General features: G+C 47.5%; 1 protein-coding gene and 1 pseudogene across 2 annotated transcripts in view; one reads left to right on the top strand and one right to left on the bottom strand.

Moving 5' to 3' along the window:
* The window catches only part of Ptprg (protein tyrosine phosphatase receptor type G), a 677,472-nt gene extending 666,124 nt beyond the window's left edge, over window positions 1-11,348 (bottom strand). The window contains exon 1 of one of the 2 annotated variants that reach the window (XM_021204227.2): window positions 10,553-11,348. In XM_021204227.2, coding sequence (XP_021059886.1) covers window positions 10,553-10,637 — 85 coding nt within the window. In that variant the 5' untranslated portion in view covers window positions 10,638-11,348. The remainder of the gene's footprint in view (window positions 1-10,552) is intronic. The other variant, XM_021204228.2, reaches the window with a different exon arrangement.
* A 2,601-nt stretch (window positions 11,349-13,949) lies between these two features.
* Window positions 13,950-23,854, top strand: part of LOC110325697 — a 102,476-nt pseudogene continuing 92,571 nt past the window's right edge.

Genomic DNA, 23,854 nt, shown 5'->3' with positions numbered 1-23,854 from the left:
GTGTGTGTGTGTGTGTGTGTGTGGGCGCGCGTGTGTGTGTGTGTGTGTGTGTGTGTGTGTGTGTGTGTGTGTGTGTGTGATGTGTTTCTGTGTATGCCTGAGTGTACGTATGTACACCGCATGCATGAAGGAGCCCTCCTAGGTCACAAAGGGATTTGGATTCATTGGAACTCTATCTAGTTACGGGTGCTGTAAGCTACAGTGTAGGTATGTGAGGCTGAACCTAGGTCCTCTGCAAGAGCAGTAAGTGCTCATAACCACTGAGCCAACTCTCCAGCCCCATAATTATGTTTCTAAAAAGAAAGGAAAAACAAAAGGTCAGATCAGCGATGGACTGTGATGCCTACCATACACAGGCCCTGGGTTCAGACCCCAGTACGGGCATGGGAGGGGTATGGACACATTTATAACCATCCCAATATCCAGGACCCACTCACCACACCGCTCACTAGGAGAGAAGAGAGAGCAAGAACGAGACCAAAGAGAGAGGACTCCTTTTTTACAAGATGGTTTTTATTGTTTGTACTGTTTATTGCTTTATTGTATGTATGAGGGGTCAATGCATCCTGTGTGCAGGTACGGTGGAGACCTGAAGCCCTGGATCTCCTGCAGCCGACTTGCAACCTATTGCGGGTGCTTGGATTCAAACTCTAACCCTTGGCAGAAGCAGTGAGGGTTTTAACCTTTGAACCATCCCTCTACCCCCAGGGAGAATACTTACATCTTTTCAGTATAAAGAATGAACCTAAGACTTCAAGGATGCTGGGTAAGAGTTCTACAATGGAACAACACCTCCAGCCCTCTTTTTATCTTCTGAGGAAGCCTCACTAAGTTTGGCTTAGCTTCACCTCACTAGGATTATAAGCCTGTACTACCAAGCCAGTTGCCTGCCCCATAGACCACCCTATCCAGAAATATCCTATAGCAAGAAAGCAAACCCAGGAAAAGGTCACCAGGCACTGTGCCCCACAGAGTGCATAGGACACAAAGGTCACAACCCTCCCAAGGATCCAGTGAACCTTAAAACTGCAAACGAATCTTAGAAATGGTTTAGCCAAAGATGAGAAAAATAAACTCAAAAGACATCAAAGTGTGGGCTGAGGATGTGGTGCACCCGATGGAATTCCCACTTGAATCGGGTCATGGATTCAAGTCCCAACACAACTCACATGGCTAGGAGATAGGAGATCAGGAGTTCAAGGCCAACTTGGGCTACATGAGATCCTTCCCACCACCCACAAAGGGAAAGAAAGAAGGAAGAAAATAAATGTCTTGAGTAGGATCCCAAGGCTGGTAAGTAGGATCCTTACGGCTACTCTCCAGAAGAAAAATTCCGAACCCACAGTATCTCCTGCCAAATCCAGCTAATTCCCTCAGCCCTGCTCCCCCAGAGCTGGGTGATTCAGAACCTACAGCCCACCACCTGTGATGTGTAGGATAATGAAAGGCACAGTTGTCAAAGTCCCAGCTGGTTCTCAAATTACAAAAAGAGCTGGGTATGGTGGCAAATACCTCCAGTGCCAGCATTCGCTCAGAAGGAGGCTGAGGCAGGAGGATCACAGCTTGGAGTTGGCTAAGGCTCCAGGGCAAGGTCTCAACTACAAAACAGAGCTCAAATTACAAACTGTAGTGGCTAGAATAAAATGGCCTCCCCATAGGTCTAAAAGCATTCACTTCTCCTGCCAACAGAATAAGATCTAGACTCTCCGCTCCTTCTCCAGCACGATGACTGCCTGTATGCCACCATGCTTCCCACCATGATGATGACGAACTAAACCTCTGATGTGTAAGCCAGCCCCCAATTAAATGCTTTTCTTTATAAAAGTTACTATGGTCAATGTATAAACAATAAAACCCTAACCAAATGATTTTATATTATTTACATAATTTACATTACCACCAACAAATTCAGAGACACTATTCACTCTCTCCAAATAACTAAAGCCCTAGACTATTTTCAACCGTGCAGAAGGCAGGAAACCAAGTGGATTCCCTATATACTCTTAACTCCTGAGTCTTCTCTAGGCCATCCGCTTGACAATTCTTAAAAATCTTCAAATGACTTCTACAGGGACTGGGAGCATGGCTCAGTTGGGGAAGTGTTTGCCCTCCATGCTAGAGGACATGAGTCAGAACCCCAGAATTCTAGTACACAAGATGGCCATGGTCTCACAAGCTTGTGAACTCAGTGCTTGGGAGGTGGAGTCAGGTGGATTCCTGAGTCTCCCTGGCCTAGTGTAATGGACAAGCTGCAAGCTAAAGAGAGACCTTATCTCAAAAACAAGGTAGATACCGGGCAGTGGTGGCGCACACCTTTAATCCCAGAACTTGGGAGGCAGAGGCAGGTGGATTTCTGAGTTCGAGGCCAGCCTGGTCTACAGAGTGAGCTCCAGGACAACCAGGGCTATACAGAGAAACCCTGTCTCGGGGGGAAAAAAACTCTTCTCTCTCTCTCTCTCTCTCTCTCTCTCTCTCTCTCTCTCTCTCTCTCTCTCTCTCCCCTTTTCTACCTTCTCTCTTTCCCCCTGCATTTCTATAATAAAGCTCTTAAACCATAAAAAAAAAAAAAACAAGGTAGATAATGCCTAAGGAGTAGCATCAAAGGATGACCTCTGACCTCCACTTGCACCTGCACACACACATGGGCACACACAATGCACAAATATGCACAAACTAAATAAATAAATGTTTTAAGCTAGGAAAGATCTTGAAAAAACAATATTTCCTCGCTCATCTAGACTCTGTAAAATGCCTTGTAATATGCTAATGGCTGTGTCCTTCATCCAAATTCATCCAGATAAATGTACCGATCTGACTTAAGTGGGCTGAAGACTTTATGAGGCAGTCAGCATGAGAAGCCAGACAGCTTTTAGACTCACATAGTAACTGATAGGAATTCCTCAAAAGTATATACCCACTGTGTGATCCAGCAACCTGCCTCTTTGCTCGTCAGAAACATAGTATCACGGGCCCAAAATAAGAGCCTTGTCCTATTTTCTCTGAGGAAGTGTTGCATATTCCATGAACTGTGCTTCAGTTCCTTCTTTTTTAGTTGTTAGATTTCAGCAGCCAACTGTGTCACTTTGCTACTCCCCCAAAATAGCTCAAGTGAGTAGTTTAAAGTCACATTTGGTTGTTTGGCCAGAAAACCACTGTGCTGTGATGACCTCGGCCGGGGACGAGAGGGCAGGAGCGGTGGCTGGCATGCATGCGGTGGCTGGCATGGTATCTCCTGCACGACAGTCCAAGTCTGCTAAAGTACAACCTGGGTGCAAAGGAAGAGTAAATAAATGCCCCAGTACCACGGCGGGCACCCTCTCAATCCACCCCACTAACCCAAACAATTACAAAGCAAGAAGCACAGGCTAAGAGCTCATGGAGGGGTGGAGCGATGGTTCAGTCAGTGATGTGTCTGTCTGTTTGGAATCCCAGCATCCATATGAAAAGCCTGCCTCCAATTCCAATCCTGGTGAGGCCAAACCAGGAGCATCACTGGGACTTGTCAACCAGCTAGTCTAGCCAATCAAGTGAGCCCCAGGCCCACCAAGAAACCGTGTCCCAATTCCAAAGCAGAGAAAAATTGAGCCAACATCCAACATCAGCATCTGTCTGCTGCATGCTCACACTGACCCCCCAGGATGCATGTAAGCCACTCCTTGTCCTCGAGGATCAGAATGATTGGTATCTCAGGCCTCCAGGAAGTTTAGCCAGCAGCGTGTGGACAAGGACCATCTCAGACTTCAGCGGGTAGAATGCATGACCTTTCAGGCTGTCCTGCCTCTTCCCCCTCCTCAGTAAGACCAGACAGAAACCTGCTCAGCACTTTCATTTCAAAGAAAGCAGGCACCTAACTAAACAGTCCTCCTTTTCCGGTCCAGTTTCCTCTTTCCATTCCTACGTAAACTCTCACATGCATAAAAGGAGAACGGTTGATTTCTTGAGTTATTATTTACTATGCACAGTGCTATATCCTTGAGCACCGTTTTCCCCTCACACTTCACAAAGACTTTAGGAGACATGACGCTAATACCATTCCTTCTCACAAGTGGAGAGAGACAGGAATAAGGCAGAGAAAAAGAAAACAAACTTGCCTAGGGCACCACAGCTAGCAATGGCAGAGGCACGCTGTCTCTAGATGGAACACTTCTATCCACTTCCTATATTCTTGTACAACCCAGGTTAGGGAATAAATGATGCTAACAACAATAATAAATCATTAACAAGTTCCAGGCTCCTAATAGGCCCCTCCCTTTTTATGTCTTAAACAGTACAGTAGCTCTCACTGAATGACTGACAGGAATGAAAGTTCTCAAGCAACGTGAGTTGCCTCCTCCGCCCGACCCCAAGAACAGCAGTCATTGCCCAGTTCCGAAAGAGAAGGCAGGCGAATGCAGCATGTGATCAGCCGGAGTTCCTCATCATCCCTTCATGAAGATTTTCTGAATTTTTTTAATATTAGTCCCATCGAGCATAATTGTCATAAAACCCTCAAGCTTACACAGACCTGGTACATCATACATCAAAACGGGTTTGTTTTTTTATTTCTGTCAAAACACGGAACATTTTGCTACAAATAATACTAAGTAAAATGGCCCCTGCAAGGCTAGGCTTCCCTGCACTGCACGGCCACCACTGGAAAAGATAAGAATCCATTTCCCAGCTGGACATTGTGGTACAGAGGCAGTGGCAGGTGGATCTTTATGTTTGTTGCCAACCTAGTCTACATATTATAAGCTCCAGGCCTGAGTTAATACAAAACCAAAAGTCCTTTCCTTGGTATGAGTGAACCATGAATCTGTTGCGCGCACGCACGCACGCACTCACGAGCTTATGCGTGAGGGTCTATTTACTGTAAGGTAGCTCCAACCTTGCTGTGTAACTGTGGATGACCTTGAACTTCTGACACACACACTTGCCTCCACCTCCCAAGTGTACCATGCCTAGATTATGCAAACTGGGGTCCAAGCCCAGCTTCCCGAATGCCAGGCCAGCTCTCTACCAACTGAACTACATTCCAAGCCCACCTAGGTCTTTGCTCAAATTATAATTCATCTACTCTTGCTACAAGATACTAATCTTTTAAAGAGATTAGTATTTATCTATTTCTGAGACTTTGGAACCAAAGAACTCAAAAACTGGGGGGTGGGGGTGGGGGGTGGGGGAAGGGTTGTAATAAATACAGGATTTTGAAAACATACTTACCTTTTTCAGATTTCTTTTCTCAATGCTAAGAATCAAACTCAAAATCCAAAGCCACAATGACATCCCTTTTACGTACAATACCATATAAATGCAATATCAAAAATAATTTTAAATGAAATTGATATCAAGTACTCTTTCACAAAGGGACACTTGATTCTGAGGGCACAGAGAACTGTCATGGCTTCCCATGAAGTTCTCAGCCTGCAACATGATTGCTCTCATTTCTAAGACTAGGAACAGAACTGTTCTGTTTTGCTCTGCTCTGCTCTGCTCTGCCGTTTTGTTTTCAAGACAGGGTTTCTCTGTGTAAAAGAGCCCACTCAACCTGGAACTCACCTTGTAGACCAGGCTGACCTTGAACTCACAGAGATCCTCCTGCCTCTGCCTCCTGAGTGCTGGAGGACTGTAATCTTTAATCCTGCCAATGCTTCCTGCAGATCTAGAGAAGCCAACCTTGGTAGAAGATGATCCCACTTAGTGCTAAGCCCAGCCCAGCGACCAAAGGCAAACCCCAGGCTGAGAACCTGCTCTTCTGAGGACAATGAGCCCCTCCCTCCGCTGCACATGCTACTGGCTTGACCTAGGTCAGGTACAGGGGGAGAACTGAGCACAGAGAACCTCTTCCTTGTTTTGCTTTAGTCCTAGAAACACATGTCTTTTACTCCCCGCACCAGTAAAGACAGAATGAAAGGACCAGTTAACCATTCAGCATCCATCCAAGAATGGCCACCCTGGAAAGAAGGTAGATCACAGGCTGACCAGAAGGCATCACCACTGTAGGTGGAACTTTATACCCTGAGGTCTTGCTATAAAGCTTCAAGTTATAAACACAAGAGATATGGCCCAAGCCGGGCGTGGTGGCGCACGCCTTTAATCCCAGCACTTGGGAGGCAGAGGCAGGTGGATTTCTGAGTTCGAGGCCAGCCTGGTCTACAGAACAGGTCTACAGGACAGCCAGGGCTATACAGAGAAACCCTGTCTCGAAAAACCAAAAAAAAAAAAAAAAAAAAAAAAAAAAAAAAGAGAGAGAGAGAGATATGGCCCAAGATGAAAGTGTTCATCTCCACCTTGCATGGCATTGGCCACAGACTGCCATTAAAACACTAGACAGAAACACAAAATAAAAGCTGCCAAGAATAAAAGTATGCCTTCTTTTTACCCCAGAAGACATGTGTTACAGGCCAGCCCACCTGCTTGGTTCCAGGGCCTTTCTCGCCCAGACAAGGCTTGGGGAGCCACACTCCCTCTGTGGCTAAAGAGCTGGCCACAGGAAAATGAGAGCAGGAAGAAGAGGCAGGCAGGGCTCAGTAGGGCACAAATGTTCCTTTCTACAAGTGCGTGCATGCAGGTAATCTTTTTTTTTTTTTTTTTTTTTTTTGGTTTTTCGAGACAGGGTTTCTCTGTATAGCTCTGGCTGGCCTTGAACTCAGAAATCCGCCTGCCTCTGCCTCCCGAGTGCTGGGATTAAAGGCCTGCGCCACCAGGCCCGGCGATTGCAGGTGATCTTAATGTGAACTCGGGAGCAACAGAAATGCTAAACCTGAAGGGTGGTTTGGGCCTTTTTGGTTTTGTGGCTGTTTTCTGTTTGGGGTTTTCCTTTTCTTATAGCATTAAACCATCAATATTCCCTGGACAGCTTCATGTATAAACAGTGCTACTCAAAGCTCTTCTACTGAATGCCCCTTCTTCAGGTCAACCACTCTTCTTTCCAAGATACCCCTTTATTGTGGAAGGCTCGCGTATTCCCTCTTGTATCTACATTTGTTTGTCCACACGCCTGTTTGTGTTGGGGTTCTGACATCAGCAACCCTCACCATAAGCAATGTCTGGAAGGGGACATGGAAGACTGGAATCTATAACCACGTCAAAAGATAAAGAAGTCTTCTCTCTCCCAAGAATCGATGGCGGTGGCATGAGAAGCCTTTCGGATCTCACCCAGCGTTTGAGAGGAAGACAGAGGACTTCTGAACTCCATTCCTGTCTCTGCCTAAGGAGTCCAGTGATGGCAACCGAGACACCAGAATGGCACACATAGTAAGTGGGAAAGCCTGCTGCTGACCAATAAGGAGTCACTGGACATCGGATGTGGCTCCTGCTTCTGAAGTCTTCCAACCGCATCACAGATGTAATGTCATCATGACACAGAACACCAAAATCAAAGAGGGCCAAAAGAAAAAAGGAAATATTTTTTATGATTCTGCATGAATAGCTAAACAATGCAAAAATAGATTGGGTGGGGAACAAAAGCTAACCCTTTCACGTAATATACTTTACATCATGTCAGAGGTGGTTCAGTTCCCAGCGTCCAGGGATAAAGATCAAATATTTAAATCAACCACACTCAAATTGTATTTAAAATTCTATGTTGATACTGGGCCTGTAACCCTGACTCGCTGGAAGGCAGAAAGGAAGATCAAGGAAGGGCTCAAGGGCTCAGTCCAGCTCATGTTAGAGCCCCCCTCTCTCACATACTGTTGTGAAGGTTGAGAGTCTGGATAAAAACACTGAAAACTGTTGAGACTTTGGAGAAAATATCTAAGAATCCACTGTTGTCGCATGTTTTTCCCATACTAGTGTTTTAGACTTAGAAAAATACAGTGTCCACTGTCATGTTTGTTATTTCCCCTCAGCACTTCGAAGACATCGTTTGTAGCACCAGCTGTGCCAGGGATCCCACACTCCCCGCGCTGTTCAGAGCTATAACCCTGCTTCCGACCGCTGGAAAACACCCAAGCCCTAGCTGCTTCCAAAGGCCTCCCTAAAACACAGTAACTGAATTCTGAACGGGAGCTGGGGGCTCACATGCAGCTGAGAAGTCAGTAGGATTCTAAAAACAAACAAAAAATAATTAGTACGAGATTTTGGTTAAGAACTCACAAGGAAAAACCTAATTGAAAACCAAAAGCTAAAATGGTTAGTTAAAATACGTTTCGAAAGCTATGGCAGCAAGAAGCGCTGGGTCCCAAAGCGAACAACGGTCCCCAAGGGTTTTCTAGCCTACCACGGGCGGCAGCATCGAGCTGTGGGCACCGCCTAGCGCCAGATGTCGCAGACCCCCAGTCTGGGCACCTGGACGTATGCGCCGCGACCCCTTAGTGTGCAGGTGGTTGAGCCGGTCTAGTGGAGGCAGATTGACGGGTAGCTCTGGGGCGCCCCCTGGGGTCCAGCGGCACCCCACCACCCTCAGAAAACCTGAAGCCAGCATAGCATCTCCCAGGGCTGTGACATTTTAACTTCGCCTGATTCCAAAAGCTGTCTTCCCTATGCCTCTAACAAATACCCCTCCGCTCCCGGTTGAGGGTACGGGCTAGTTACCTCGAAGCCTGAACAGGGACGGAAAATGAGGAAAACTGAAATGGACCAAGCCTTGTCAAGGCGGCATCCCTATCGGTCCTATACTGGGTTGCAAGCCTCAGAAACCAGAGGGAAGAAAATCACTGTAGAAACACTGGCTACAACCCGGGGAGGTCAGCCAGAAATGGAATTGGAAATTTCTGTTTTGCAAGGCTGCCTCCCACCGCCCTTATTAAAAAGTGGCCCTTACTAGGCTCAACCCCAGGTGCACCCGAGCGCACTCCGCTGGCAAGTCCCTGACAAGGGAGGGAGGGAGGTCTAGTCAAAGGCAATGATAAAAACAAATGTTGCCCGATGGTCTCCAAGGGAGAAGGGTGCTGATTCTCAGAGGAGGTGCTCCTCAGCGTCTACTTCCATAGAGACAGGACCCTAGTGGGTAAACCCCAGGCCTTCTAGTGAGTAAGCACGCGCACCCTCACCGAGCTCTGTAGACAGCCCCAGAGACAGGGAGATGCGCCGAGGAAAAGGAGCCGAAGAACCGCAGTGTTTTGCCCTCTGTCCCTCGCAACCACCCTCAAACCTTCAAAGAAGGGATCACTCGCTGCCAATCCCCTTAGAGAGGATCCCCGGGGAACAGCGAGGGTCCTCGAGCCTGGCTCCTGGGTGCACGATAGGGTTGGGGGTGCCCGCTGTACCAAAACCCCGCGCTGTGGCAGCCAGAACACAAGCTGCTATTAACCAAGGAAAACCGAAACATTGTAGCACGTTTCTTATTTCTTGATTAGAATAACCGCCGCCTCCAAATATTACAGAACAGGTAGATGAGAAAGCAGAAAAACCGGGTGTTCTGTCCTTAAGAGATCGAGGAAAGAAAAGCAAATCGCGCCCTCTCCCACCTCTTTCCCTGAGCCAGAAAAGAGGACGTGGCCTTCACCCACTGAGAAGGAGCTGGGCAGCTTGAGCTGCAGCCCTCCGACTCTGCAAGAGAAGAGGAAGGCGGCTGGCCTCTGCCCTCACCGAGGGGGGAGGGTGTGGGCTGAAGGCTGGAAGTGGAGGGTCGCCGAGCTGCACACTGGTACGTGCAGTGATTTAGGATTGTCGAGTGGCCAATATTGTTCCAGCCTTAACCTGGCTAGAAAATGAGCGGGTCTGGGTCTGGATCTGGCAGGCACACTCAGCCTGCAAAAGGGCAAAGATGAAGGTAGGGAGGGCGCGCCAGACAGCAAAAAAAATCTGCCCGGACGCCAGAAGCTACCCAGATGTCGACCCGCGCCCTGCACTTAGACCCCGACAACCCAGCCCAAAAGAGAGATACAGAAAGGGGCCGTGAGCCCAGTGAAGCAGGGATCTAGCCCAAAACTCCCTGCTCACTGCTTCCTGCCCTTCTGAGGCTCCCAGGCCCCCCGCGTCTAGGGAGCTGCCTCCCGCTTGCACTGAGGCGTAGCCCGCACCTCAGCCCGGAGCAAGGCTGAAAAGAGGCGACCCCGGCGACTAGAACGCGGGCTGCTCCCCACATCCTGACTTCTCTGCAGCCAGCCTCCGCCTTCCATCCCCAAACACCGCCCTCCCCCCTACAAAGGGTCGGAGGGATGCAAAGTGAGCCACGGTTATGAGCTCCTTCTATCCCCGCAGAAGCAACGGGAGCACCCCCAGATTACTCAGACCAACAGAGCATCCTCCCCACAGCCAATCTTCCCAGACATTCTATCCTGCAACTCTAGCCCTCCCGATCAGCTCCGGATCAGCAAAGCAAGTCGCCTCCCCCCGCCCTCCCCTACTCCAGAAGCTTCAAGCTTCCCAAGCCACAGTCAGAGCACATCTCTGAGTCCCCAATCCTCCCTTCCAGCCCGCCACTGCCTCTGTCCTCTCAGACCATCAGCCTCCTAGAACACTGCCGGAGCCAATGAAGCAGAGCTCTCTTTCCTCCTCGGTAGCCCGGCCCCCCTTCACCCTCTCCGCGGTCCCTAGACTGGCGCCCAAGCTCCGCGCCCCGGCGACAACTCCGCATACCCCGCGCGCCGGCCGGAGACGCGTCCCATCGGCGGCCCTTACTCACCCGGGAAGCACACCACATAATGGAGCACAGAACTGGTGATTTTCAGGAACAAAATCCACCAACACGGTTCCAGTAACCTCCGCATGTCCGAAAACGCACATCGAAAAGAGAAAGGCAGGGGGGGTAAACTTGTTGAATAAGTTCTTGCTTCCGAGCGAGGCTCCGCTAAGCCTGGAGGCTTTCACGGCTCGCCCGCCACACGGGGACCCCCACACTCGGCGACCGGTCCCGCAGGAATCCGGGAAGCTGCCAAGCGCTCCCGAGAAAACCTCAAAAAGTGACCGGGAATGCAAAGCCAAGCTAGGGACGATCCTCTCGGAGGAAAAGGGCTGCTTTCCGCTCAGACACGATCCAGCCGATAGGCAGGGCGAGGAGAAGACGCACGGCGGCAGAGCCCGGGGCCCGGAGCAGGCAGGGACCGCGGGTGGCGGTGGCTAGCAGCGGAAGAGCCCCAAGTTGAGTCGGCAGCGCAGAGCAGCCCGAGAACCAGCGGACGACGGCGGGGCTGTGCGCGGCGCGGCGGCTCCGGGCTTCAGGCGGGCAGCTCCTTCCAGGGCCCCGGCAAGGAAGGAGGCATGTCTGCGAGCCGGGAAAGGGAGGGAAGCGGCGGGGCGGAGCGCAGAGCCCCCCAAAACAGAAACGGCCAGTGGAGCGCAGGGAAACACAAAGGATCTCAGAGGGGCGCCGGGGCGAGGGCGCCTTCAGTCCATGCTCCTGAAAGTTGTGGCTCCGGCGCAGGCTGGGGAGGAACCGAGAGCGCGGGGCTGGAAACTGGCCATGCCTCCATACAGGAAGTAACATGTGAGCATGGATCCTGGCAGAGACTTTAAAGCCGGCGAGCGGGCGAGCGAGCGAGCTGGGAGCGCGCGGCGGCGGGGGCGCGCAAGCAGGGGCGCGCGGTGACGCGCATCCCCGAGCTGCCGCCGGCGGGGGCGCGCGTCTCTTAAAGCGGCCGCGCTGGGCTCCCGATCCCAAGGACTTGCATTGCTCTCCTCCCCAGGCGTGCCTAGGGCTATGGGTGTGCGTTTAAGGGGAGCTGGTAACCCTGAAGACAGGGAAGAGGCCAGTTGCCATCAAGGGTCTGCATAGCTTTGCTCCATTTTCGAGTTCTTAAAGACGAAGTACGGATTCGAAGTACGGATCCCTGGCCTGGTTCATGGATCCGGGACTTGGGGGAGGGGGAAAGGTTGGTCTGGTTGGAATCTGGGGGAGAGGAAAGGACCGGCAGCTACCTTTTTCATGGAGAGGGGACTTCCGTAAGGCCTCACCACCTGGACGGTGCCTTGGCGGGGTGCACCTCCGGCGTCCCTCTCCTGCTGCGTTCCCGGGCTAAGAGACAAAGCCCAGCGGCCTTTGCACTCAGGTTTCATTGAGATTTTTCTTTCTCTCATTCTTTCTTTTTTCTTTTTTTTTTCCTTCCCCCTTTCCGAGCTTCCATTGACAGAATCTACCTCTGGGAGATGGGGCAAGGGATGGCGGAGGTCGATCCCAGGCTAGCAAAATCCAGCTCCAGTCCCACATCGGCTTTCCCCAAACTACGAAGGTCTGTCTCGGAGTTTTCCTAACTCTCGGATTCGGGAAGAAGGTGGCTGCAACTTGGCCTGGTTAGGCAGAGGGCAAATGAAGTGCGCCTCTTACCCGGGGCAGGGGAAAGCAGCACCCCGGGGCAGGACTGGTTTCCCGCAGCCGCCCTAGGAGACACGGCTTAAGTAAGCTACAGGGAGAGGCATCCGGGGGAAACGCAAGGACTAGGCTTATCTGTAATGAGTTTTGTCCCTTGGCTCTCACTGAGATCTTTATCACTTGGGCTTCTCGGCAACCTATTTTTTTCCTCCTACGTTGGTGCTAAAAGAGGGGGAGGCAGGTTTTTTTGTTTTTTTTTTTTTCATCAAATTTGTAATTGAGCCAACGTAATTAGCCATTTGTAATTTTTTTCATAGTTTTTCTGCCTCTCTTTTTAAAGTGTCCCCTTGCCGTTTCATCGCAACGCGGCACTGTCCCACACCCACCCAAACATTCCAACCGGATGTTCTTTCGGTTTTCAAATACTATACAGAGGTTCTGAGAGCCTGCGGCATGGTGTGGTTAGGAAAGCAGTTTCGCACCCACAGTTCCAAAGGAAAAACCTCTGCAAAGTTACGTTTGGGGTGCAAAACTAGTAAATGCCAGGAAGTTCCTGGGACGGTCCCCCAGATCTATCTTTAGCCAAACCTGGTAAACACCCTCCCCGTGCTGGGCAATGAGACCAATCTGTTTGCTCTGGAATTTGACTCTTCCTGGTTTTGTTGCACTCGAGGGTCTCTTGAATGCTTATGATGACCAGTTCCCTTGAAAAATGGGTTGGAGGGGTGGATATCCCAGTGCCAGTCAGAGTGGGATACGTTAAAATGACCCTAGCACAAATGACTGCCTCCTTCGAGGTGACTCTGTATTTTAACACTCAGTGGGTAGGACTTGAATCACACAGAGGTCTGCCAAGCAATGCTGAATTCTTTCTATACACTGTTTGCTGGTTCAACAAATGAACTGCACATCCACTCTGTGCTGGGTATACTAAGAACAGGGCAAGCCAGCCTGTCTGCCTCACCTGGGGAAAGTCAAAGGAGAGGTAGTTGAGAAGACATTAAGTGCGAAATGCAAAGAAGGAACTCCAGAATCCCAGTTGTTCAACTTAGAGAGTGAATGATCATGCCTCTTAGAGTGTATGGGACCCCATCCCTTTTAGTCTCTCAGGGCTGGTGCCTGTCCTGGGACACCAGATTGAAGTTTACCACAAAATGGAATTAAAACCACACATCAAACTCCATCAGCTCCCTCCAAATCTAAATGTTTTAGCCAGGCCCATTAGCACATGCCTATAATCCCAGCACTCAGGAAGCCATGGCAGGAGAATCATAACTTCAAGGCTAGCCTAGTGTCAGAGCTCGTCTCTTTTTTAAGTTTACAACAGAAACTCACTGGCTTATTACACAAATGTGTTCAATAACCAACTGCAAAGTGAATAGAAAAGCCCCAATTTCAAGTTGTAGTGGCACAAAAATGACCTAGAGACACACCTGCTGCTCTTCTACCTGGTGAGCCAGGACCGTTATACAGAAAAACTGTCTCCATTAAAAAAGAAGGAGGAGGAGGAGGAGGAGGAGGAGGAGGAGGAGGAGGAGGAGGAGGAAGAGGAAGAGGAAGGGCAAGTCTTGGGAAGTAAGTCAATAAACAGCGCCCCTCCTCTGCTTCTGTTTCAGTTCCTGCCTCCAGGTGCCAGCCTTGGTATGGGGGCAGCACGAGGCAGTGAGCAGAGCTGGGGTTTTTAAGTGCTGACTACCACAACGGAAAGCCACTACTACTGATAACAAATCCCGCCCCCCAGATGAGCAGCATAAGCTTCACTTATTTTTTCACAATGCATGGGCGGGCCAGCGATGGGCGTGTGGAGCGCAGGTGTTTTCTGGAGCTGAACCAAGGTGTAAACCAGGATGACTCTGAGCTGGCAGGTTCTCGTCTCATCTCATCGAAGAGAAGTCAGCGCCCAGTGGTTACAGAACTACAGTCTTGTTTCTTGCTGGCTGTTAGCCAAAGGACGTCTTCATTTTCAGTCCCTCTGAATCTTTGTAACTTCCTTCAAAGCCAGTAAAAGAATTCTCTGTTTTGGCTAGAATCTTGAAAGTGACTATCCCACCACTTCTGTACTAGAAGACAGTCAGATCAAGGGAGTAACCATCCGGCCAAATGTCAAGTGTCAGTCACTCTCAAGAAGAGGGTGTTACATACCAGAGGGTGGGCATCTTGAAGAGCACATTAGAACCCTGCCTACCATGGGTCTATGGGAGTACCAATGCCTTGTTGCTGTATGATGTCTTACAGCCCAATAAATAAAATAGCCTGATTTGCTGTCACAGACCTGTTATCACGATACTCCTAAGGCTGAGGCAGGAGGATCACAAACGGAAGATTAGACTGGGCTGTACAGTGTCCTTGTCCTAGTATAGTTTCTGTTGCTGTGACAAAACCAACTTGGAGTAGAAAATGGTTTATTTAGCTTACAAATAACAGTCCATCAGTTCTAGAGATGAGGAGCCAAGGCAGGAACTGAAGCAGAAGGTGGGGAGGGGGGGCGCTGTTTATTGACTTTCTTCCCAAGACTTGCTCAGCTGCTTCCTGGGGTTTTTTCTGTTTTGTTTTTGGTTTGTTGTTGTTGTTGTTGTTTTCTGTTGTTTTGCTTTGTTTTGTTTTGTTTTCGAGACTGGGTTTTTCTGTATAGCCCTGGCTGTCTTGGAACTCACTTTGCAGACCAGACTGGCCTCAAACTCAGAAATCTGTCTGTCTATGTCTCCCAAGTGCTGGGATTAAAGGCGTGAGCCACCACCGCCAGTTTTTTTGTTTGTTTGTTTTTTGCTTTTGTTTTTGTTTTTAATGGAGACAACGTTTCTGTGTATAACAACCCTGGCTCTCCTGGAATTTGCTCTTTAGACCTCCAACTCACAGAGATTTGCCTGCCTCTGCCACCTGAGTGCTGGGATTAACAGCGTGAGCCACAATGCCCAGCTCAGCTACATTTCTTTATACAACCCAAGACCACCTGCCCCACCAGGGCAGGGGTGGCACTGCGCAAGGTCAGCTGGGCCCCTTAAAATCAGTCATTAATCCAGAGAATACCCTGAATTAATCGTTAATCAAGAGAACACCCCGACAGACTCGTCTGCAGGACAAACTTCTTCAGTTAACTTCCCACTTCTTCCCAGACCATCCTAGCTTGTATCAACATTTTGTCTCACAAAATGAAAGGACAAGGGAGACAGAAAGACATTGAAAAAAGGGAAGCGAAAGAAAACACTGTAAGACACAGAAGCATTGGATATAGTTTAGTAACTCAGCACAGTTTCTCCTTGTGACCCACAGACCACCTAAGTCCTCGGGGACCCAGCATGTCCAGTGAGTATCATACGGCATACCCTTAGTCACGGAAAAGATCACAATTCAAAGTTAACATTTAAAGTGTGGCTTCTGCTAAATGCTGATTGTCTTTCTATCATGGTCAACGCATCACAAATCAAATCATCCTAAGTCGGGGCCATTTATCTATGCAGACTACAATTAGGGGCAATGGCTGCCAGGCCAGCCTAACGGAGCTCTGATGTTGTTTATATTTGCATAATGACAGACAGAGTAGCCACTTCATGCCTCGGCTTCCTCATGTGTAACATGGGAAAATAACTGCCTCTACTTCTAAATAGAGAGGATTAAAGGGAATTAATATACATAAAGTACTTAGAGCAGTGCCAGATACCTAATAAGCATTTAATAAATGTAAGCTATTACTGTTATCTGTTCACGCAGCAATGTGATAGAGAGTGAACATCTGTTATTTTCTAGCTGCTCAGCTTCCATTTCTTCTAGAAATACCATCCCAGTTTTCCTTTGTGCAGAACTCCAGATGGTTGCAGAGATGATGCTTCCCCCCACCCCGCCCCCACTACATCCACTATGTTCACCCACCAGATCAGCATGAGCAGGTACCTAATCTTAACCACAGGAGCCTTTCGCCCCTCTGGCCTTACTGCCTATGTTTCCAGTTAGTCCAATTATGTTCAGAATTTTTGTTGGGACCCAGGTGTGGTGGCTCATACATATAACTCTAGTATTTGGGAGGCAGCAGGAATATAACGACTTCTAAGCTAACCCCTACCATGTAACAGGTTTAAGGCCAGCCTGAACAACATGATACCTTATATCAAAAAATGTAAAAGTATTTTTATAATTGCCTGATATAACTGTCATCTCTGAGACTTACTGCCTCAGTCTGCTAACCTGGGCCTAATCCTGGGAGCTTCTAGCCTCTGTACAATCTTATCTAGGCCTAGAATGTTTTCAGCTTCTGAGACTTACAGCTGAATAAGCTCACCCTTTCTAGTTTTCTCTAAACTCTGGCTAGATAGTTCAACTCAGCTGTTCTGGCTCAAAATCATGTCCAAACTGACTTTTTCAATCTGGTTTCTCTTGGCCTCTGACTGAAGTGCTCTACTTGGCCTCATACTAACTTGGACAATATGTTCTAATCTTCTGGCTCCTTCTCACTCTTTGGCCACATGTCCTAATTTTCCCCAAACTGTTCTACTAAATTGGGATTAAGTATTCAAATAAGCTCATGGGGACCACTGTCATTCAAACCATCACAGTTGCCTTATATGATATAGTCTGGGCAATCTAACAATGGCTAATGTGGTGGTTTGAATATGCTCGGCCATGGGAGGAAGTGGCACTATTAGGAGCCGTGGCCTTGTTGGAGTAGGTGTGACCTTGTTAGAGGAAGTGTGTTCTATGCTTGAACTCCACCCATGGTGGAAGAGAGTCTGTCTTCTGGCTGCCTTAGGATGTAGAACTCTCGGTTCCTTCTCCAGCACCATTTCTTCCTGGATGCTGCCCTGCTTCCTGCTGTGATGATAATGGACTGAACCTTTGAACCTGTAAGCCAGCCCCAATTAAGAGTTGCCTTGGTCATGCTGTCTCTTCACAGCAACGGAAGCCTAACTAAGACAGCCATCTTCATAGTGGAGAGGTTGAGACTCTGTTAAGTGCTCCATCCGGAGACTGGATGCCTCAGCAGGCCAGCATCATGCTGAAGGCCTGAAGAGGTCCTGGGAAGTATTGGCTTTGAAGTTGTGTTGGAAGCCTGATAAAGCCGGGTTGTAATATCCGGAAAGGAGAACAGTGGCACCAGAAACAGCCACAAGATAGATAAACATGCCAGCAAGGTGCCAAGGGACCGAGGCAGAAAGCAAAGCTTTCTTGTGGACCTCCTTTGATGTCAGTAGTAGGCACTGGGAGATGCTTAGGGTGGGTCTTCTCATTCAAATAACCTAATCAAGAAAAGTCCTAAAAGGAGTCCAGCAGTTTGCTTTTGCTGAGCCCAGAATTGGTAAAATTGACAACCAAGATTAACCATCAAAGGTGACTCATATCTGCAACTTTTGTAATACAGGCCCTTAGGAGGTAAAAACAGAGGGTTGGAAGTCCCCCCAAAAAAAAAAAATTACAAAAGAAATAGAAAAAGAGAGGAAAGAAAAAAAACCTAAAATTTAGTAAGTTATGTTTGTTTTGGAGAAAAGTATAACAAAAGAGAGAAGAAAATATCCAGGACCCACATGGCAGCTCACAATTATCTGGATGTCCACTTCTGATTTCCTCAGGTACCAGCCCACACATGTGGTACACAGATGTATGTGTGCCAAACACCCATACACATAAGTATAAAATAAATCTTGAAAAAGTGTTTTGAGAAATGTGGGATTAATGGTGGTACACACCTTTAGAGCCAGCCTTCAAGAGGCAGGGGGAAGCGTATCTCTGTGGGTTTGAGATCCAGAACAGCTGGGGCTGCATAAAACTTTGTCTTAAAAAAAAAGCAGAGTAGGTGTGATGGCTCATACCTTTCTACACTCCGGCGACAGAGGCAGGCAGAGCTCTGTGGATTTGAGGTCACCATGGGTTACATAGCAAGCTCCAGAACAGACAGGACTACACAGACTGTCTCCAAAAAATGCAGAATTAAATAATCATACAAGTATGCCATATAAGGCTCTTCTGGTTACCAATAACAAAAAACTAAAGTATGACAAAGCAAAGTAAGGAAGGAGGACAGCGGGTGTGAGCTGCTGGTGGACTGGATCCAAGGCCTCCAAACTCTCTCTTCACCTTCCTCGCTTTCCCGGGTGCCACCTTTCTATGTGGCTGTTAGTGGCTGTGGAAAGCAGACCTTTATCAATGCTCTTACTGTTTCCGTAAAATGCACTCGGGCGGAGCCTGTGCCTCTGCCTGGACCACTGTCCTAGACTGGGCCAGCCTGGAGGTGAAGGCAAGACTCACTCCTAGATTTCAGAGCTTTATGAGGAGGAAAGCAGGCAGGAAAAGAAGCTGTAACAACCTCATTTGATCCTTGACATCAGTCCGACATGGCCACTGTCTTACAGTGGGCATCCATATTAAAGGTGGGAGCACTAGGGAGCACTAGGGAGCTGGGGAAGTGCTCAGCGCTTTAGAGCCCTTGTTGCTCTTGCATAGGACCTGGTGTAGTTTCTAGCACTCCCACAATGGCTTATAGCCATCAATAATTCCAGTCCTAGGAAATATGATGTCCTCTTTTTACCTCCAAATGGGTACCAGGCACCAGTCATGTACATGGTACACATACACACATACATGCTTACACATGCTTACACAAACACACACACACACACAATATATATATATATGAGCTGAAGAGATGGCACAGCAGTTAAGAGCACTAGCTGTTCTTCCTTAGGATCTGGGTTCAATTCCAGCATGTACATGACAGTTCATAACCATCTGTAACTCCAATCTCAGGATTGGATGCCTCTTTCTGGTCTCTGTGTAACAGGCATGTACATGGCAGACAAAACATGCATACACATAAAATAAACTATGCATGTGATGAAAAAACAAAGTTCCTAAAAGGCTAGGTGAGCCAGAATGGAGTAACCAAGGACTAGGGGGTAAGGTGATTACAGGATACACTACACTCAGAAGTAAGGCCTGCAGCCTGATACCAGACTTCAGTGGCAGAGGCAAAGCAGAGAAACAGGACTCACAGACACTGTAGATATGGATTCACCTAATGCTGTGATAACTGAGGAACAAGAGCCTTATCACAGCGTTTCAACAGGACATCCCACCGTCTCCTCCTCCTACCTCCCAGTGGAGTGTCTATCACCCCCAGTGTAAGGGGAAAATCATACTTAAGTCATAACAGTGTTTATCAGAAGGTCTCTTTTGGTCCAGCAATTAAACCTCTATTATTCTTTTAAAAACAGTAATCAGTAAAAATAGAAATTTCTTTTAAAAAAATCATGATGGTAGTCTTAGCATATTATAATAGCAAATTACAAATTGACAAATGTTGAAAAAAATCCAGTATCAGTCTAATGTCTCATGGTATTAAAATGATGTTTATGAAGGCAGCAATTGTCTACTGCACTCTGTTAAATAAAAGTCAGGACAATAGGGCTAGAGAAAGCTCTGTGGCCAAGAGCACAGGCTGCTCTTACACTCACGTTCAGTTCCTAGCACTTACACCCACAGAGGCTCACAACTATCTGCTTCAGGGGATCTGACACCCTCTTCTGGCCTGTGTGGGCACCAGGTAGGCATGCTTTATGCATATTTAATTTTATTTGAAAAATTTTTATTCACAAAAATTTATCTTCAAAATATTGGAAGTGGGGATGGAGAGATGACTGAGGGTTACGAGAACCGATTGCGTTTCCAGAGGTCCTGGGCTTGATTTCCAGCATCCACATGAAGGCTAACAATGGTCCGTGGACCGGAAGCCTCCCTCTAGACCCCAGGGGCATTGCACGCAGATAGTGCACAGACTCACATTCAAAACAATCTTACACGTAAAATATAAATATGTAAATCTTTAAATTAAGTTAGAGCCCAGTCCCGGGCCGGGGTAGTCTGACCTGTTAGCAGGACCCTGTCCCGTGCCCTGGAGCTGCAGTGAAGAGCAGTGACAACCTAGACTTCTCAGAAGTGGGGACGTTTGACAAATCAAAGATCAAAAGAAAACTAACACTGGAGGGGAAAACAAAAACAAAATCAGAAAGCTCCTCCCTTCAAGGAAGCTACCCAGCAGGAGAAACGGTGTTTTCAAAGACTGTAAAATGAAATTCTCCTTCAAAGCACAGCTGCCACATTGCCTGACAGCCACGGCTTTAGGCTTATTTTCATAAATCTAGGTGTTTGGAGAAATTTAAGACAACGGCTGACGATTATGTGATAGTTAAGCAGTAATCGGGACTCCGGGTTCCCTGTGTTTTTAAACTTCCTCATTCTGTAGCCCTTGCTAGCCTAACTCTGTAGACCAGGCTGGCCTCGAACTCGGGGATCCACTTTCCTCTGCCTCTGCCTGGATTAAAGGCATGCACCATTGCCTGATCCCTTTGTTTTAAACTTCCTCAGTGATGCATAACTTTCAGACAGCAGATGCGGATGACAATTTCACTAGTGATAGTCACTGTCTGTGGTCCTTCTGCCTCTATGGGGAAATCCAGTTTTAACCTACAGTAGGTGCCACCATCACTTTGTCATCATTCTGGAATGACGTGCTTTTGCAACTTCTCACAGTTTTTCTCATTCCTAGTGTAGCCATATAAGTTAAGTATAGTCACTATCTTAAAAATAAATTTAAATTAAAAACAGGAAGGAACTACTCTCAAATGTTTATATGGACATCTGAGGATAGCAAAACTGCCAGTCAGTTTTATTTTCCCTTTTAGATGTCTTATATCTTTAAACTTTTCTAGCATGAAGACAATTTTAAGATTTTCATGTGTATACATGAGCTTGGGTGCAGGTGCCTGTGGGGGCCAGAAGGCGGCGCCAATCTCCTGGAGCTGAGGTTACAGGCCGCTGTAAGTCACCTGGTGTGTGAGCTGGCATCTGCAGGGGCCACTCTCACTCCTGGCATGAACATTTTAAACGGAAACAGTCACTGAAAGAACATCTTAGTCACTTGTTGCCTTGATGAAGTGCCATGAGACTGGCATGAGTAGAGAAAATTTAGTCAGTAGGTCAAATTGCAGCTCCCTCAGCTTTGTCACGACAAACCCACCTAATTCTCATTCTTATGTGATATTATGAGGCTTATTGCTCAGCCAGCACTCATTAGAGGATTTTCAAAAGCCCTAGAAATATATTCGTTCCAGCATATGAAACAGGGGGATGTGAGAAAAACTAAGAGTTCATTACAGAGAATCAAGTCGCTCTAAGAAAAATGACCAGAGACATGACAGTTTGTCCCTGAAAAGGTTGCTGATCCCACAGTGCACCCAATATCCAAGTGGACTGGTTTACGACAAAGCCATGTGACCAGTTACTGTTACCCTGACTCATCATCTTGCTGTCTAATAGTCATCCCCAAGCTTACTCATGTCAGTGCTTCATAAAGAACTTAACACTGGCCAGCAAGATGGCCCAGCTGGCAACCCTCTGCAAAGCCTGACTGAGTTCAGTCATTGAGGCCCACGTGGTGGACGGAGAAAATCAACTCCCACAAGTCCTATGACCTCCACACACGTGCACTAGTATGCTTGCCCACGCATGCACACACATACAGAGAGCTAAATGTAATTTAAAAACAAATGTTAAAGAACATTAATGACTTGGTTTTCGTCACAGGGGTGCAGCTAACTTTGTGACAGAGAGTGCTTATTGTATGCCTGACTCCTCATGCCTTCCTTCCCTGCTGAGAGAACACTGGTTTACAGTGTAGTCATATTTGCTCCAATCCTCGCCCTGCTCATTTCATAGATGTGATTTCCTATCCTCCTTTGCAAACAGGGATAGTCACATGAATCCTTTCTGGCCAATAAGATGCAGGCAGGGACACGGACCGACTAGACTGAGCATTTGGGTGGCGCTTATTTTAAAGGGGAACCATCTATTTACCTCCTCAGGGAAGAACACTATCACACCAATGAGGTAATCTAAAACACTGAAGTTGACTCAGTGGTCACAGGGCCTACTGGCAAGCCTGACCACTTGACTGGGATTCCCAAGAACCTAGGTATCGCCTGATGTGGTCACATGTATCCATAATCCAGTGCCCTTGCTGAGATGGGAGGCAAAACAGGGAAGGTATCCAGAGTTGAGAAAGTAATGGGGACAAAGAATCAAGAAGCTGGCTATTATCTGAACACTCCAGAAGCTCTATGACAAGTGCCTGGCGTTCGTTGCATTTATTTTTGTATTTATGGCTATCCTGAAGAGTAGAAACCAGGATTTTGTACATGCAAGGTTAGCACTCTACCACTGAGCTGAAGCTCAGCCTATTTGTTTGTTTGTTTGTTTGTTTGTTGGTGCTTGGCATCAAATGCAGAGACCGGGTGTGTTAGGCAAGCACTTACTTATGTATTGGTTTATGGTATGTTACTGGAATTTCCCAGGTTGAAACAGGAGTCTTGCCTTTGCTGACTCCCTTCTGCCTCACTCAGAAGTAGATAGATGCAGTCCTGGAGCTGTGGCAGCATTTTTGCTACCATGAGACTTAAAAGCCTGTAGTTGAGAATAGCAGAGCAGAAGTGGGAAAAAAAAAACAAAACAAAAACAAACAGCAACAACAACAACCTTGGTCTTGGATGATGTTCTTCGAATCTGGAGACTTCTCCACACGTGGGCAACTCTGTTCACACTGCTGTTGGAAAGGCTCTCTCACACTCACTGCAGAAAATATCTTTGATACAACTGCTTGCTACACAGTAGATATGACTTTCAAACTGAGGTCTTCATTTTCCACTGTTATGCTCAACATGCAAATTTATTGATGAAGTCATGCATTCTTGCTATGAAGTGTGTTGCTATACAGGACAGTTGAGGTGTGTGGAGTGTCCAAGATGCTGCTTAGCCTTCAGAAGGTAGAGGCAGAAGGAGAGGTGCTGGTACAGTCAGGAGTCAGGACGGTGCAGTCCAAGGTCGTCGTCACAGTGATAGTGATGATAACGGGAGGCACAGCATCTAGCCGAGCACTGGCTTAGCACACAGGCCCTGGTTCAGTCTGCAGGACTAAAGAGAAGAATAGAAACCCAGAAGAATGTGTAGCTTCAGTTTGCCCCAACTTCTGCTTCCAAGATTCTGCAGGTACCAGTAGCTTATCATCAGCTTACTTACTAGCACATTATATTTTGAATGCAAGGCAGAATATCCCTGTTGTCATGATACCGTTTCACACCATTGAGGGGGACTGAGTGAGAGCTTCCTGAGATGTCTCTATAGTCGTTGTTTTTCTAATTTATATATCATGAAATTTAAAGTGTAGGTCATGGGTTTTTAGATATCTACAGAGATGTCACTATCATCACTCATATTCTTTTTTAATTAAAAAAAATGTACTGTTGGGGCTTGGATAGACAGCTCTGTGGTTAAGAGCACTTGCTGACCTTCTAAAAGTCCTAGGTTCAATTCCCAGCACCCACATAGAGGCTCACAACCATCTGTAACTCCAGTTCCCAGATATTTAATGACCTTTCCTGGTCTCCTTGTTATATACAGATGTACATGCAGGCAAAATACCCATATACTTAAAGTAAAATAATAAACTTTTAAGTTTTTTTTTTTTTTTAAGTTTTAAAAACTATTAAGTATAGCTGGGCATGGGGGCTCACGCCTTAAATCCCAGCACTTGGGAAGCAGGCATAGTATACAAAGCAAGTTCCAAGACAGCCAAGGCTGTTACACTGAGAGATCTCCTCTCTCTCTCTCTCTCTCTCTCTCTCTCTCTCTCTCTCTCTCTCT

This window comes from Mus pahari, chromosome 8 (assembly GCF_900095145.1).
Source record: "Mus pahari chromosome 8, PAHARI_EIJ_v1.1, whole genome shotgun sequence".
Lineage (NCBI taxonomy): Eukaryota > Metazoa > Chordata > Mammalia > Rodentia > Muridae > Mus > Mus pahari.
This window is presented reverse-complemented; position numbering and strand designations above follow the sequence as displayed.